Genomic DNA, 15337 nt, shown 5'->3' on the forward strand with positions numbered 1-15337 from the left:
GTGTTACCGTAGCACATAGGGACTCCAGTCATGGACTAGGGCCCCGTTGTCTGGGGTGCTACACAAACTCAGAACAGGACAAGAGACACCAGACGGATACAGAGCGGGGAGTACCAGGAAAGAATATTGGTCAATATGATGAGCAGGTGTTTAAGAACAGGTTGAACAAACACCTGGCAGGGACGGTCTAAGTTTGTAATGCAGCGAGGGCTGGACTTTATGACTTCCTGAGGTCTCTTCCAACCTTCCATATCTATGTTTCTATGTCCTATCCATCTGTTGTCTTTGGTCCTATACACTCAGAAAACCTTATATCCACGAAGATAGTCACACCTTATAAAATAAGAGCTCGTATGTGATCCGAGGTATAACCACCCAACTGCAAGTTACTAGGCATATCACAAGATATTCTGAAAATGTACTAAATTAACATAATTACAAACTATCCAGAAGTACAGAACACTTCACTTACAATATTTTATTAGCCTTACATAGAAATGCAGGATATGGTGCAAGCATGTGTAGGGCAGGTAATAAACATGACAGTCACCTGTCTAGCACCTGGCTTTAGACACGGGTAAGTAGGTGTCCCTAACTTTTCATATGCCCATGTCTACTGGCTTCTTTCTCTAGTCAGACGACCTTGCATGTCAGTGGGTTGTTCTGGTGATCTCTCCTCTTGTGCGTGACAGTCTCTGCTTCCATGCTCTCATTTTGGTATCCCTGTTTTTCTCCGTCTGGTGCTCATGCCCTATCAGTCTGATCAGCAGTTTTCAAGCTTGCGGGATCATCCACGTTCTCATTTCCCACAGATGAAATGCTTCTGCCCCTGGATTTACGCCCACTGTCAGAATCACTGGAGTCCGAATTCCTGTCTTTACTGCGACCTCTTATGGGGCCAGTTTGCCTTGTTCTCTGCGTCTCCTTTGTGCTTACAGGGTGGTGTTATGTCAAGGGTGACAAGTCAGAGGGAAGTAAAAGATTACGGAGAAGCACTCTGACACGTCCTGTTCCAGTTTCTTCTCCATCCCCTTCCTTTCAAACACTGCACAGATCTTATCTTCTCAGTAAGATGTTCATCTTCCTTCTCCCTCTCTGTGCTAGGTTCCTGATGAGCCTTCTGCCACCTGGTTAGGGGACAGGGCTGTGCACTTTTCTTTTCATGACTAGTAGATTTTGGAGAAAGTTTCCGTGTCTGTTCATAAGCTTCTTTCTTCTGCTTTTTCCGTTTTTCAGCGAAATCGTTTATGGTCCCTGGTGGCAGATTCCGAATTCATCAATAAACCAAATGCAACATCAGTGGGCACACACAGCAATCTTCCATATAATAAATAGAAAGGTGCAAACCCTGCAGCCTCATTTCACATGTAATTACAGGCGTGAATTATCTTATTAAGAGTAGTAGCAGATTTAACAGCTCATAAATGCTGACTGGTCCCCGCCTGTCTCCTTCTTTCATCTTCCAATTACCGAGGAACAAAATTATGGGGCCTGGAGCAGGTTTATACTGTGGGGCCTCCCATGGCCCATATTCGGATAGTCTCTAACTCCTCTCCACCACATCCATTCTTGTTCCTGCCTTTGCTGCCCCAGGGCCGATCCCTGCTTAGCTCTATGCCACACCTGCTCCCCTGGGCCCAGTCCTATGGTTGCTAGAGCCATCCCTAAAGTTCCTGCTAAAGCCAGAGCTGTTGTCATGGGAACTAACCCTTCTGCCCCATTTGAATTTGCCCTTGCAGGCGGGGGAGTGAAGCTTCACCACTGACTGTCCCACTCTTCAGAAAATGTGGCAGAGCCACTCTGTTGGAGCCCCACTCACCGGGTTCTTGGAGGTGCCGGCAGGCCACAAACAATGGCTCCACTGCCTGTCTCTGACCCACTAACTGTTGGCACTCCATGTGTCGCTAGCTCTCTCTCCCCACTCTCTCCCCTAACTGTGGAGGCTTTTAAGGTCTCCAGCAGGCCTGAAGTGGAGTCAGCTATCCCCAGTCTGCCTGGGCCAGCTCCCAGCCCTCTGTTCCTAGTTGTCCTGCAGCCCTACACCTCTAACAGGCTCTTTGGGCTGCCTTTTCCTTATTCCATTGCAGCCCTCTGGCCTGACCTTGTCACATTACTTTTGGAGCATGCTGCTGAAGGTAAGGCCAGTCCAGATGTGTTTCCTTCACAACTTTGCAGGAAATGCATAAATATTTCGCAGACTCTAGCCATCGATGGGAAAGTCTAAGGACAGCTTCTACAAAATCCTTATCTGTATCCTGCCGGAGAGAAACTACAGCTTTGCAAAAGGAAGAGGCTCTGAGGATGCATTTCAGAAATGATGCAACAGATGAAACTGAACAGGCTTCTCAAGAATGAAGGTCTGGCACAGGCCCGGATGGGCAGCTTGAATGAAATAAGGCAATGATTGTAAATGTTGAGAATGTAATTGAATGCCTAAAAGATGAAACTGTTGCCAAATACGGGAGTAGCGAGGACATACATTGAGCAAAAAGCAACCTGTCTTTGATGGGCTCGGATGGTTCAGCTTAATTTGTTATTGGGGGCACAGGATCGTAGTTGTCACAGCTGCACCCTCCAGAGTCCTTCAGTCAAAGAATATCGACCTGTTCCGAGTCCTCTGAACATTTGAGTGCACAGTGAATGAGCTCAGCAAACGGGGATATAAAGAAAAATATGATAAAACTATAAAAACATCTCAGAGCAGGTGGGAAGCCATGACTTTTATAAACACAAACTTTACAAGCCACGGGAAGAGATGCATATGCCACAGGGCTGACGAATTTGTAGCTAATTCTATGTTAGAAACGAAGGATAACCGTCAAAGGAAATATTCTGAGATCCTGATATGGTGGTGGAACTAAATCTTGATATGAGGAATTTCAAGAGGTAGCTCCTCTTTTTGATTTCATAAATCCCAGATGACTTCAAAATATGTCTTGGAAGACGGACGTTCTTAAACTGTCGGGAAAATACTCGTACTTTTTATTTCAGACTTGGTTCATGAAATGGCCTTTCAAGACATATTATTTTACAAAGGACGCATCGGAGTTCATTTCGTCTCTTGAAGTCCAGAGCTGCTTGAATTTCAGTGTCATGTTCTCTTGATGCTGTTTTACCAGAAATACAAATCTTGTGTTGACTTATTCTCACAATGCCAATTAGAGCAACTAATGCAGACTCTGCAGTAAACCTATTAAGATGTGTTAGAAATGTGTTCAGTTAGTCACAAACAGGACTGAGTGCCTGGTGCTCCTTGCAAATGAGAAAGACAGGACAGCTAGACTGCATCATAGAACAACTTCTTAGAGTCCTAGGGCTGGAAGGGACCTCAGGAGGTCATCGAGTCCAGCTCCTGCTTCAAGCAGGGTCAGTCCCAGCCAGGACTTTGTCACGCTGGGACTTACAAACCTCTAGGGATGGAGAGTCCACCACCTCTCTAGGTAACACATTCCAGTGCTTCACTGCCCTCCTGGTGAAAGAGTTTTTCCTAATATCCAACCTACTCATCTCCTTCTGTAACTTCAGACTATTGCTCCTTGTTTTGCATCTGTCACCACTGAGAACAGTTTTTCTCCATCCTTCTTAGAGCTCCCCTTCAGGAAGCTGAAGGCTGCTATTAAATCACTCCTAAGTCTTCTCTTCTGTAAACTAAATAAGACAAAATCCCTCAGCCTCTCCTCATAGGTCATGTGCTCCAGCCCCTTCATCACTTTTGTTGCCTTCTGCTGAACCTGCTCCAGCACATCCACATCTTTCTATACTGGGGGGCCCAAAACTGGACGCAATATCCGAGATGTGGCCTCACCAGTGCCGAATAGAGAGGAACAAGAACTTCTGTAGAGCTGCTCAAAATGCTCCTCCTAATGCACCCCAATATGCCATTAGCCTTCTTGGCCACCAGGGCACACTGTTTACTCATATCCAGCCTTTCATCCACCATAATCCCTAGGTCCCTTTCCGCTGTACTGCTGCTTAGCCAGTCAGTCCCCAGCCTGTAACAACGCTTGAGATTCTTCTGTCCCAGGTGCAGGACTCTACACTTCTCCTTGTTGAACCTCATCATATTTCTTTTGGCCCAATCCTCCAATTTATCCAGGTCACTCTGGATCCTATCTCTACCCTCCAACCTATCTACCTCTTTCTATAGCTTAGTGTCATCTGCAAACTTGCTGAGGATGCAATCCAGTCCCTCATCCAGGTCATTAATAAAGGCGTTGAACAACACCAGCCCCAGAACTGAGACCTGGGGTACTCCACTTGAAACCGACTGCCATCCAGATATTGAGCCATTGACAACTACCTGTTGGGCCTGACCATCAAGCCAGTTTTCTGTTCATCTTATAGTCCATGTATCCAGTCCATACTTCCTTAACTTAAGGGCAAGAATGTTGTGGGAGACTGTATCAAAAGCTTTGCTGAAGTCACATCCACTGACTTCCCCATGTCCACAGAGTCAGTTGCCTCATCTTAAAAGCTAATCAGAGCACTCAGGCATGACCTGACCTTGGTGAATCCATGTTGACTACTTCTGATCACTTTCCCTCTTCTGAGTGCTCCAAAATGGATTCCTTGAGGATCCCCTCCATTATTTTCCCTGGGACTTTTGGAGGGAGTTTGGCAAGGAATAATGTTGGTGTGATGTGGGGGTCCACAAGCCAACACAATTTTGGGTGAGAGCCCCTTTTTGTTTAACCCTGTGCCTTTTGTTTTATGGTTGTTGGGGGTTTTACTTTTTAGCTTTAAAAAACCCTAAAGTGATGTGACCATTGGGCCCGAGGATGCATATTTAGGGACCATACGCTGACCTTCAAGTCTGTCCCTTATTTAAAGGGTTCCTTTCAGTTTGACTTTCATTCTTCTGGCAAGGCTATCAACGCAGCCAGTTCGGCCGTTCTATCTTCCCATTGCCCTGTAAGTGGTAGAGGCTTGGGCAGGATGTTTCAGTTTTACAGTCGTGCTGTAATCTTCCCAATAAATTATTTTCAAACTCGTGATGGATCCTTTCAGGCAAACCATATTTTCAAAACAAGGTAGTTGAAAATCTTGTCTTCCACAGTCTTATCTGAGCTGCTGGTGGTAAGATAGGGTGGGATAAACCTAGCGAACTAATCCACTATTACTAAGATATATCAGCCTCGCTAGATGCAAGAGGTCTACTGCTCCCAGCTCAGTTGGTTCTGTTGTAACTATCTTAGTGGATGTCTGGAAGGCTGGTGAAGTTTGTGACCCTTCTCCAGATTTTAGTGATGCGGTGTTCATTATTTCTCTTCATCTGTGGTCTCTTTAGACTGATTTTTTGCTCTGCTCCTGAGTAGCCCATTTCTTCGACAGAGAGGTGGCCGTGTTAGTCTGTACGCCAGCAAAACAAAGAAGCAGAAATGTAGCACAGATCTTGAGGAAGTGGGTCTGTCCCGCGAAAGCTTATCACCCAAAGACAGATTTTGTTAGTCTTTAAAGTGCTTCATTTCTTCAATAGTTCTTGATGTATTAGCCTTAGGAATATTGAAGTGATACAGCTGATTTCATAAGCTTTCTGCTGAAGTATTCCATCTGCATCCAAATGTAACTGATGCCTTCCACTCATCAGGGAAGAGACCTTACCACATCCTTATAAGAACATAAGAACATAAGAATGGCCATACTGGGTCAGACCAAAGGTCCATCCAGCCCAGCATCCCATCTGCTGACGGTGGCCAATGCCAGGTGCCCCAGAGAAGGAGAACAGAAGACAATGGTCAAGTGATTTATCTCCTGCCATCCATCTCCTGCCCTTGTTCTGAAGGCTAGGGCACCATACTTTATCCCTGGCTAATAGCCATTTATGGACCTAACCTGCAAAAATTTATCAAGCTCTTTTTTAAACCCTAATAGAGTCCTGGCTTTCACAGCCTCCTCGGGCAAGGAGTTTCACAGGTTGACTGTGCGCTGTGTGAAGAAAAATTTCCTTTTATTAGTTTTGAACCTTCTACCCATCAATTTCATTTGGTGTCCCCTAGTTCTTGTATTATGGGAAAAGGTAAATAATTTTTCTATATTCACTTTCTCCACACCATTCATGATTTTATATACCTCTATCATATCGCCCCTCAATCGCCTCTTTTCCAAACTGAAAAGTCCCAGTCTCTCTAGCCTCTCCCCATATGGGACCCGTTCCAAGCCCCTAATCATCTTAGTCGCCCTTTTCTGAACCTTTTCTAATGCCAATATATCTTTTTTGAGGTGAGGAGACCACATCTGCACTCAGTACTCAAGATGTGGGCGTACCATAGTTTTATATAGGGGAAGTATGATATCTTTTGTCTTATTATCGATCCCTTTTTTAATAATTCCTAACATCCTATTTGCCTTACTAACTGCTGCTGCACACTGCGTGGATGTCTTCAGAGAACTATCCACTATAACTCCAAGATCCCTTTCCTGATCTGTCGTAGCTAAATTTGCCCCTATCACATTGTATGTATAATTGGGGTTATTTTTCCCAATGTGCATTACCTTACACTTACCCACATTAAATTTCATTTGCCATTTTGCTGCCCAATCACTCAGTTTGCTGAGATCTTTTTGTAGTTCTTCACAAAAATCCTTCCATGTTCTTGTAGTTATTCAGTGTATGCCTCCAAAGACTTATACTAAAGGATGTTAGCAGTAGCTGGATCTTCCTTCTGACCTGCCAGAATGTCTTCTCATGGAATAGGTGTTATGGTGGATTTAATAACTAGGGAGGAGTGTAGGAGGGAGGCCAGGCAAGGCAGGGGTTAAACAAGGGCTGTTAGCCCAATCAGCCCGACCCTCGTTCACCTGTGGTCAGAGTTAGGCCTGGAGGGAAGCCAGCCCAGTTTGGGGCTGACCAGCAAAGAGGCAGGAGCTGGCTCTGAGGAAGGAGACCCCAGGCCAGGGCTGCCACCTGGTTGGCTGCCAGAGGGCACAGCCCAGGACCCTCCCCCAGGTACTGAGGGGAGTGGGAAGCGCCCCCCCCCAGGCACACCTCTCCTGCCAAAGGGGGAACCAGATTCTCAAGGCCACACCCCAGACTCAAACCATAGACTCTCAGGTGGGAGCTGAGGACCCACCCAATAGGCCCTGGCCAGGGGGCCTAGCCACTAGGCCAGCTGGTCCCAGAGGTGAACTGCTCACAAGGAGACTTCTGCTGCCAAAGGCTTGGTAGTACTTGTTAACCAAGAAGAACGCATTGACATCTTTGTTGGTCTCTTCTGTGCATTTCATCATATTTTTTCCCTATTAAGGGGTCATTCTGGATAAAACATTTGCCTCCACATGAAATTTCCCTGGTTGATAGCTAACTTTGACGTTGAAGTCAATTAATTCTGCAGCCCAACGGTGAGCTGTGGCTTTCAGCCTGGCAGAGGGTTAACAACCTGGGTTAATGTGTTGTTCTGCCTGTGAAGTGTGAACATTTGTGCATAGTGGAGGTAGTTACAGAATTTATCACTTGCGGCCTGCTTCAAAGCAAAGAATTTCAACTTTCTGAATATAGGTGAGCACTTTTCTTAGCTGTAGTTTTCTTGACCCAGGACCAGTGACTGTCAGTTTACTTTCCTGATGCCACTGATACAAGACATCACCCATTCCCTTCCTGGAAGCACCTGTATGCAAGATAAATGGTAAGACAAAATTGAGATGGGCTATTATTGGTGGTGGCACCAGATAGTTGCCACCTTAGCATGTGCACAATGTGTCTAAAGTTTCATTTGATGAGGAGTCATTGCCAGTTTGGTGAACTGGTGAGATCATTAGCTTCCCCAGGTTGGACCTCTGACCAACGGGGAGTGCAACATGAACACTGATGAATTAGCTGTTTTAAAAGTTCTTAAATTTTGCTCAGTCCAAGTAACTGGATGTTTGGAGTTTAGTCTATCCAAGTCCATTTCCTTGCCCTTTGAAAAAAGTCTTGAAGTATCTTGGATAGTAGGTGAGACAGCAAAGTTCCCTTAGGGTATTTGTTGACTTATCTGCAAAATCTTGAACAGCCAAGGTGTCAGATGGATCTGCCTTGTAACCTTTGGCAGACACCACCATTCCTAAGTGAGCTACCTCTTTCTTAAAGCTTCCATCTGAATTCCATGCTGCCATAGGTCTTTCAGTACTCTCCTTATGTTCTCCAAATGGCCTTCAGCAGTATGATGGCTTACAAGGGCATCGTCCTGGTATCGGAGGGGCAGCCATGTTAGTCTGTATCTGCAAAAACATCTGGCGAAGTGGGTCTTTGCCCCCAAAAGCTTATGCTCCAAAAAAATCTGTTAGTCTATAAGGTGACCCAGGACTTCTCATTATCATTCAAGTAGGGAACGCACATCTCAACCCCAGATTCTGAAAGGCGCTCTTCCGTAGCTCGCTGGAAGAAAGCAGCCAAATCCATTCACGGAGACTTTGTGGAGGGGAAAGTCATTTCAGTAATCAAGATCCAAGACAATGAGAGCTGGGACATAGTTTTGGTTGTGTGGAGGGAGTTGCCATTTTAGAGATGTGTTGCAGAAAGAATTGGCATGCGAATGATTTAGGGACCAGAGAGCTTGGGGAGGTCTTAGTCATATCCATTTCCCATGCACTCTGTGAGGCCATGGTTTAGGTTCTACAGACAACCTTTGACCTACAGCATCCCAGGTACACAGGAAAGCCTCAGCTCTGAGATTCCTCCATGGCAAACTAACACGTGGTGTGTGGGGCTGTGGGTAACGTCTCCCTTTCTGGGCTCTAGTTGTGCTGAGAAACGCAGCCGATTTCCCCTCCAGCCATTGAGATCAGAGCAGGCCGCGGCCACCAGAAGCCCTTCCTTTCCGATGGATACTTTTTCAGGCTGCGGTCTGATGGAAGCACTTCAGCAACTGAGTGTCTGGACCTGCATCCGGGTCTTTTTCAAGCAAGAGATCGTCAGCGTCTCCCGTGCCTGAAAGCCAGACCTTGGAGTGGAGCGCTGCACGGGGGGTATAGACAGAGAGAGTGACGCAGCTCTAGGGTGATTGTATTTCCCCAAGGGAAAACAGGTTATTGTGTGGGACTGGCCTGAGTTCCCTACCTCCTGTGCATGGTGCTGACCCAAACTGCTCTCCTGAGCCCTGTCCCCTCCCCTCCGGGGGCTGGCATTGCTGGCCTCACCTCTTACAACATCCCCACCACACATTCCGCTGCACCGGTGTTCCCGCTAATTCTTTCCATCCAAGAGCAGAATAAATTGTGTTATGTGCACCAAGGCGTGTCCGGATGTGCACCACCAATAGAAACACACGCTGCCGGTTTTGGGTGGTTGTGGGTGCTTTGCTAAATCAGCTGGATGGCACCTGAATCTCTCCTGAGTTGCCATCCAAGTGCTCAGTTTACAGGGAATGCTGCTCGGCAGCCCTTGTTTTTGACAAGTGTGGGCACTGGTCCATTTGCTCTCACTAGCTGATCAAAGTTGCAACGGCCAGGACAGGGCTTTTTCAATGACATGCACAGTCTGCACAGACATCCTACCCACTCTATAATAGCGGGGCACTGTAAGACAGGACGGAGCCGTGTCGGCAGCGCCGTGCGGCTGCTCTACACTGCAAAAGCAGGGAACTGCAGGTCAGGACTGAGGTGTTTTGGAACAGCTGCTGAGGGTCTGGAAAAATAGCAAGTGTGTAAATGAGAATTTAACTAGGATCTGCTTCCCACTGTGTCTGACCCAGCTTAATTGGGTGTCGTGAGCCCCTTGTTTTCTCAGAACAACAGATTTCCTCGCACCTCCGTTAAACACCACCGAGTCTATGTTCTCTGCTTTCATTTCCTCCGAGACACTTTTTTAAATAGTATTTGCATATGTAAAAATCCCTAAATGTTTCATTGCCTGACAAAGGAAGCCAAGCTGAACTGACTTTCAGAGGCTTTTCTTTCACGCATATGTACCCAGGAGGACAGCAGAGCTTCCTCGAAGCCTTTGTGCAAATCAGTTGCGGAAGCACACACCCAGGGAATTTAAATAGCAAAGCATTTACTCAGCATCCGTTGAGCAAGTCTGCAATGAGGGACCTCAGTATTTGGAGACACATTACCCAGCACCAGGTGGTGTCATCAAAAACACATACTGCTCCACTGCAGCACACAAATGGTCCCCGTGCAGTTGGTGGTAGTGCACATTAATTCAAAGAAAGCTGTGAATTCACCTTGTAATACATTGGTGATAATTACATAGGGCTGTGTATCACGGGGGCAATTTCTTCCTGACCACAGCTGGTGATCAGCATATGCCCTGAAGCATGAAGATTGAGATCCCTTTTGTGCCATCTAGAGCAGCTGAGGCTGCTGCTCTTATCTGTATAAAAGACTAATCGGCCAATGTTTGTTTGTTTTTAAAATCTACTAAGCTATTTGCCTCAGTAATACTCTGTGGCATCAGTCAGTAGGATGGCATGTTATAGTCCTTGGAGTTTATAAAAGGAGAATGGTGATGGAATAAAATTAGCTCTCTGGCTTCCTTAATCTTTGCTGGCACTATGCGTCATTCACTGTATGCTCAGCTGGAAAAAGCAGTCGACACCAGGAGGAGAGGCAGTATTAATAAATAGGAAGGCGCACCCATTCAGGGTAAGCCATAAGCAGCACAGTCAAGGAATGACTGTCTGGAAAGCAGCAAGTTCAAGAAACCCCTCCTGGGTGGCTGGCAGGTGGGGGATTGAAACCTGGGTGTGCAGTGAATGAAATGTGTAGTCCTGGAGTTTGTCCAGCTCCTTGTATAACTGGGCAGCAGAGCGACCAAGACATGGGTGGTCCAAAGAGAGCCAACAACCCTCTCACCTCTCTAGAAGTTCACCTGCCGAGGTTGAGGTTCATTTCCAAGGGGTAGCTTATTGTCCCCCACATGTTCCTCTGTGCCCCACTTTTTGACAAAAAGTGGGGTGTTGATATGGTCTCTTCCACCTGCCCCTAAGAGACGGAGCATTTTGCTGGGGAAATGGACCTGCTGTAAGACTATGCATCGTGGAAACCCTTAATGCAAACCTTTTGCTGCGGACTTGGCCTTTTGCACTGAGAAAGGTTCCTGGGGGTGTCCTAGTATAATTCTCTGGAGGGAGGGCAACCCACACACTTACAGGGCAGGTTCACTGTCCCATGCCGTGGGGCGGGGGCGGGGGAGAGAGTGAGACAGTCTTCTTGACGGCCTTAGCTAATCACAGCTGGCTTTTAGCTCAAGCTGTAGAGGTTCATGCACTAAGCTCCAGAGGTCCCAGGTTCGGTCCCACCAGCACTACCAGATTGTCAGATGATTCAACTTACCTTACCTTCCCCTCAGGTATGAATGTGTTGGAGAGTTCTCCGTACGAGCCGTTCGTCAGGGGCTTTGACTACGTCCGGCTGGCAGCCATCACTGCAGGTAGGTGGGCAGCATCCTGTTCTCCAGCTTGTGGGCCCGAAGCAGGGAGCTTGCAGGCAGGGAGGCTGCAGTCCAGCCTGGGGAGGGACAGAATGAGACCACTAGGCCTCTCCCTACCCCGCCATGGCCATCACTCCCTCCTGCATTATCCATGCTGCGAATTCCCATGCTAAGCTGTTGAGATCAGCTCACATCGCCAGGAGAGGCTCTTTATATTTGGACCAGGGCCATAAAGAACAGGGCAGAGAGAGGCCAGAGCTGGACAGGCCACCTCTGAGGCTCCCCGCAGCTGAAGTTGAGAACGCCGTGAGCCTGGGAGAAGTGCTCTGACCGGCACAGCCCTGCTTTGTCGGAGTTCATCTCCAGGGCAGAGACCTCTGGCCGCATTCTTAAGAGATCAGGACCCATTGGCCCTGTTCAAAGACCTAAATGGAAGCAGACTTCTTTGGTACATGTGGCCCCATGCCTGTCTGTTGGTGCAGAAGGGGTCCAGGTACAGACTGGGGCAGGGGCCCTGGAGCAAGGGGGAGGGAACAGCACCTCCTGCTCTTTACTGGCCAGAAGGTTGATGGGGAAGGGGCAGAGAGGAGTAAGAAGGGAGGTGGGCCTCAGGGAAGGGGTAGGGCGGGATCAGGGACTCTCGGGAAGGGGAGACGAAGGGCAGGAGTTCCAAAGGAAGGGGTGAGGCATGGGTGAGGAAGGGGAGGAGGTGTGGGAATGGGACCATCCTTTTAGGGAGCTTCTGTCAGCCCTGGAGCGGGGCTATCAGGCACTTACTGTAGCACCAAGAGCTGATACCGTCAGTGGTTCTAACTGAGACCCTGGCACTGCAAACACTTACGCACTTAGTAACAGAGAGGTCACCGTGTCAGTGTGTACTCCAACATAACAAAGCAGCAGAAATGTAGCACTTTAAAGACTAACATACTGATTTATTCAGTGATGAGTTTGCGTGGGAAAGACCCACTTCTTCCAATCCTGGTCTGTCCCATGATAACTCATCACTGAATAAATCATTTTGTTAGTCTTTAAAGTGCTGCATTTCCATTGTTTTGGTTTACAAGTGCACTTGCTTAACTTTGCACAGGCAAAGACCTTCCTTGACTCCTCCTAGGTTACTCCTCTGTGAGAGGTGAGGCACATGGAGAAGCATTTGCAGGACAGGGTCCTTATTCGATAGTGTGCCAGTTCCGTGATGAGGCAACAGGGCTGTCTATGCACAAAGGCTTGCTGTGTACTGGGACTTTTATGCCATTTTTGGAAAGTGTGGTAAATCTAGTTAGATAGCAAAGAAAACGGACCCACAGCAGTGGGGCTGTGACCAGCCAGGAAGGATTCAGAACCTAGATCTCTTCCACTGAAAAATCTGTCTCTGTTTTTATATTGTACTTGTATTACTGCTCCCGCTGCCGTTAATCACAGCATAGTATCTCCCTCTCGCTATGTGCAGCTCCTGACACAACACGGTCCTCATCTGCTCTGGGACATCTGCACTCATGCCAAACTACTACTAAAATTCAAAGGAGCAGGTTGAAGCATGTATTATGGCAATACCTCAAGGTGGAGTCCTGCCAACAGATGTTTTTCACCAGATTTTAAATGCATGATATATAACGGCCATTAAAAATACACGTTATTTTTGCATTAGGAGGAGCATTTTCAGCAGATCTAGTGAAGTCATTATTCCCCTCTATTCAGCCCTGGTGAGGCCACATCTGGAGTGTTGCCCCCTAGTACAGAAAGGATGTAGATGCATCGGAGAGGGTCCAGCAGAGAACAAGGAAAATGATTAAGGGGCTGAAGCACATGACCTATGAGGAAAGGCAGAGGGATTTGAGCTTATTTAGTTTGCAGAAGAGGAGAGTGAGGGACTCTAAAGAGGATGGAGAGAGACTGTTCTCAGTGGTGACAGATGGCAGAACAAGGAGCAGTGGTCTCAAGTTACAGAGGGAGAGGTGTAGGTTGGATATTAGGAAAAACTATTTCACCAGGAGGGTGGTGAAGCACTGGAATGTGTTGCTTAGAGAGGTGATGGAACCTCCATCCCTAGAGGTTTTTAAGTCTTGGCTTGACAAAGTCCTGTCTGGGATGATTTAGTTGAGATTGATTCTGCTTGGGGCAGGGGGCCAGACTCGATGACCTCCTGAGGTCCCTTCCAGCCCTAGGATTCTATGACTCTGTGAAATGGACATGCATCAATCTACTGTAGTTGCAGTAATGATGTAAAAAAAGTGTGTCCTACATTGTTCTTTGAGGGGAGGAGAAAGCTAGCATATTTGAAATGACATGCAGACTGCAAGAATAATGAAGTCATTTTAACCAGCTGTTTGCTTTACCTTAACGTGCAGTTAGTGTAAAATGATGTAAAAATATTCATCTCTGTATTATTAAACAGGTCTACACCAGCATATACAGCAACAGATTCATCTACCAAAAGAGAAAATTGAAAACCCAAGTCATAACTCAATGTTAAACTTTTTATTTGAGTTAAACATTTGCAGGCCAAAACAATTCAGCTAACATCAGGGTTATTCCATAACTTTAAGAGAAGGCAAAAATATCACAGTCAATTGTTCTCTGAAGTCATCTTGACATTCACAGCAAGATTGAAATTGACCTCTTCCATATTTTTCAGTTGGCACATGGCTGGTTTCAATGACTCATCAAAGATCTTTTTTGTCTTGATGTTGCATCCTAAATTTAGCAATCAGCTTGGCTTCTTCCTCCGTAAAATCTTCTCTAATCAGCATAAAGTCCCTCCTGCTTCGAGCCCCAAGTTGGCAGAGATGAAAAAATTTGTCTTCAAATTCTTTTTTCTAAGCAGCCGGAAGGAATCTCACCTTATCTCTTTTATCAGATAAGAAGATTAGTCAAGTCGCAGATGGGACTCTGCTGCATGAGAGGGATCATCTTCTATGCTTGAATCAAGTAGCTGAATGGCAAAATCAACAAGATGTGACTTTTCTTTTCTCCTCACTGACCTCTAATATTTGCAGTTAATGTGATTTTTATGTGGTTTCCAAGGTCTCTCCTTTCCTTTCTAAGGCTATGTCTAAACTACGCGAAGGAAGTCGATTGTAGATACACGCTTCTAACTACAGCAATTGCGAAGCTAGAATCAACATATCTGCACTCGACTTACGTGGCTGTCCCTACCAAGAAAGGTCGGGAGAGTTACTCCCGTCAACCTCCCTTACTCCTCACGTCTCAGGACGAATACAGGGCTCGACTGCAACCCCTGAGGGGTCAATTTAGCACATCCCTACCAGACTCGCAAAATCAAACCCTGGAAGATTGACTGTGAGCCGATCGATCTTCCGGACTATTGTAGACATAGCCTAAGATGGTGTCACTCCCATGTAACCACAGTATTAGTTTTTTGAAGCATTCTCCTTTGTGGCATTGTGCAGGTGTTGGCCTTCCTCGCTGGAGTAACCACATTGTTTTGTGCACTTTCCTATCCAGACCACTGATCACTGAGACATCCCAATATTTGAGCTTCAGCTCTAGCTGGCGTTATTCTCCGCCCAGGGTGGTTTTGCTGAGGCCACTGGAGTCACCCTTTTAGAAGTGAGCAGAGAGAGGCTGCTGATGCTGCATTTCCTTGTAGAGATGATGTTGAGGTTTGAAAGGCATCAGATTTGCTCTGATTTTTCATGTCTGCTGAATGCTTTGAGATCTTGGCAACAGGACAGAGCTTTAGCCTGTGGGGCTCCAGGGGAGCCCAGTGTTTCCGAGCTGTCGTCAGTGCTACATGCGTGATTCTGCAGAAGCTCGGTGCGTGTGTTTTGTCCAGACGTGTTACGCCAGTGGGCAGAGCTGGCCATGCCAGGAAAGGTACCACCAGCAGGGTTGCAGGCGGCTGGCTCTGGTAGGCACCGAATAGCCAGAGGGGGCAGGAACCTGGAGCTAGCTGGAACTCACCTGTCAGGGACAGCAGCAGGGGCCAGGCGAGGGGAGCAGGGGGCCTGGCCCCGCCAAGTCTGG

General features: G+C 47.0%; 1 protein-coding gene across 1 annotated transcript in view; it reads left to right on the forward strand.

The window, feature by feature from the left end:
* The window catches only part of GFRA4 (GDNF family receptor alpha 4), a 120205-nt gene that overhangs the window by 86801 nt on the left and 18067 nt on the right, over positions 1-15337 (forward strand). The window contains exon 3 of the mRNA XM_074991655.1: positions 11270-11350. Coding sequence (XP_074847756.1) covers positions 11270-11350 — 81 coding nt within the window. The remainder of the gene's footprint in view (positions 1-11269; positions 11351-15337) is intronic.

The sequence above is a fragment of the Carettochelys insculpta genome, chromosome 4 (genome assembly GCF_033958435.1).
Source record: "Carettochelys insculpta isolate YL-2023 chromosome 4, ASM3395843v1, whole genome shotgun sequence".
In the NCBI taxonomy this organism is placed as follows: domain Eukaryota; kingdom Metazoa; phylum Chordata; order Testudines; family Carettochelyidae; genus Carettochelys; species Carettochelys insculpta.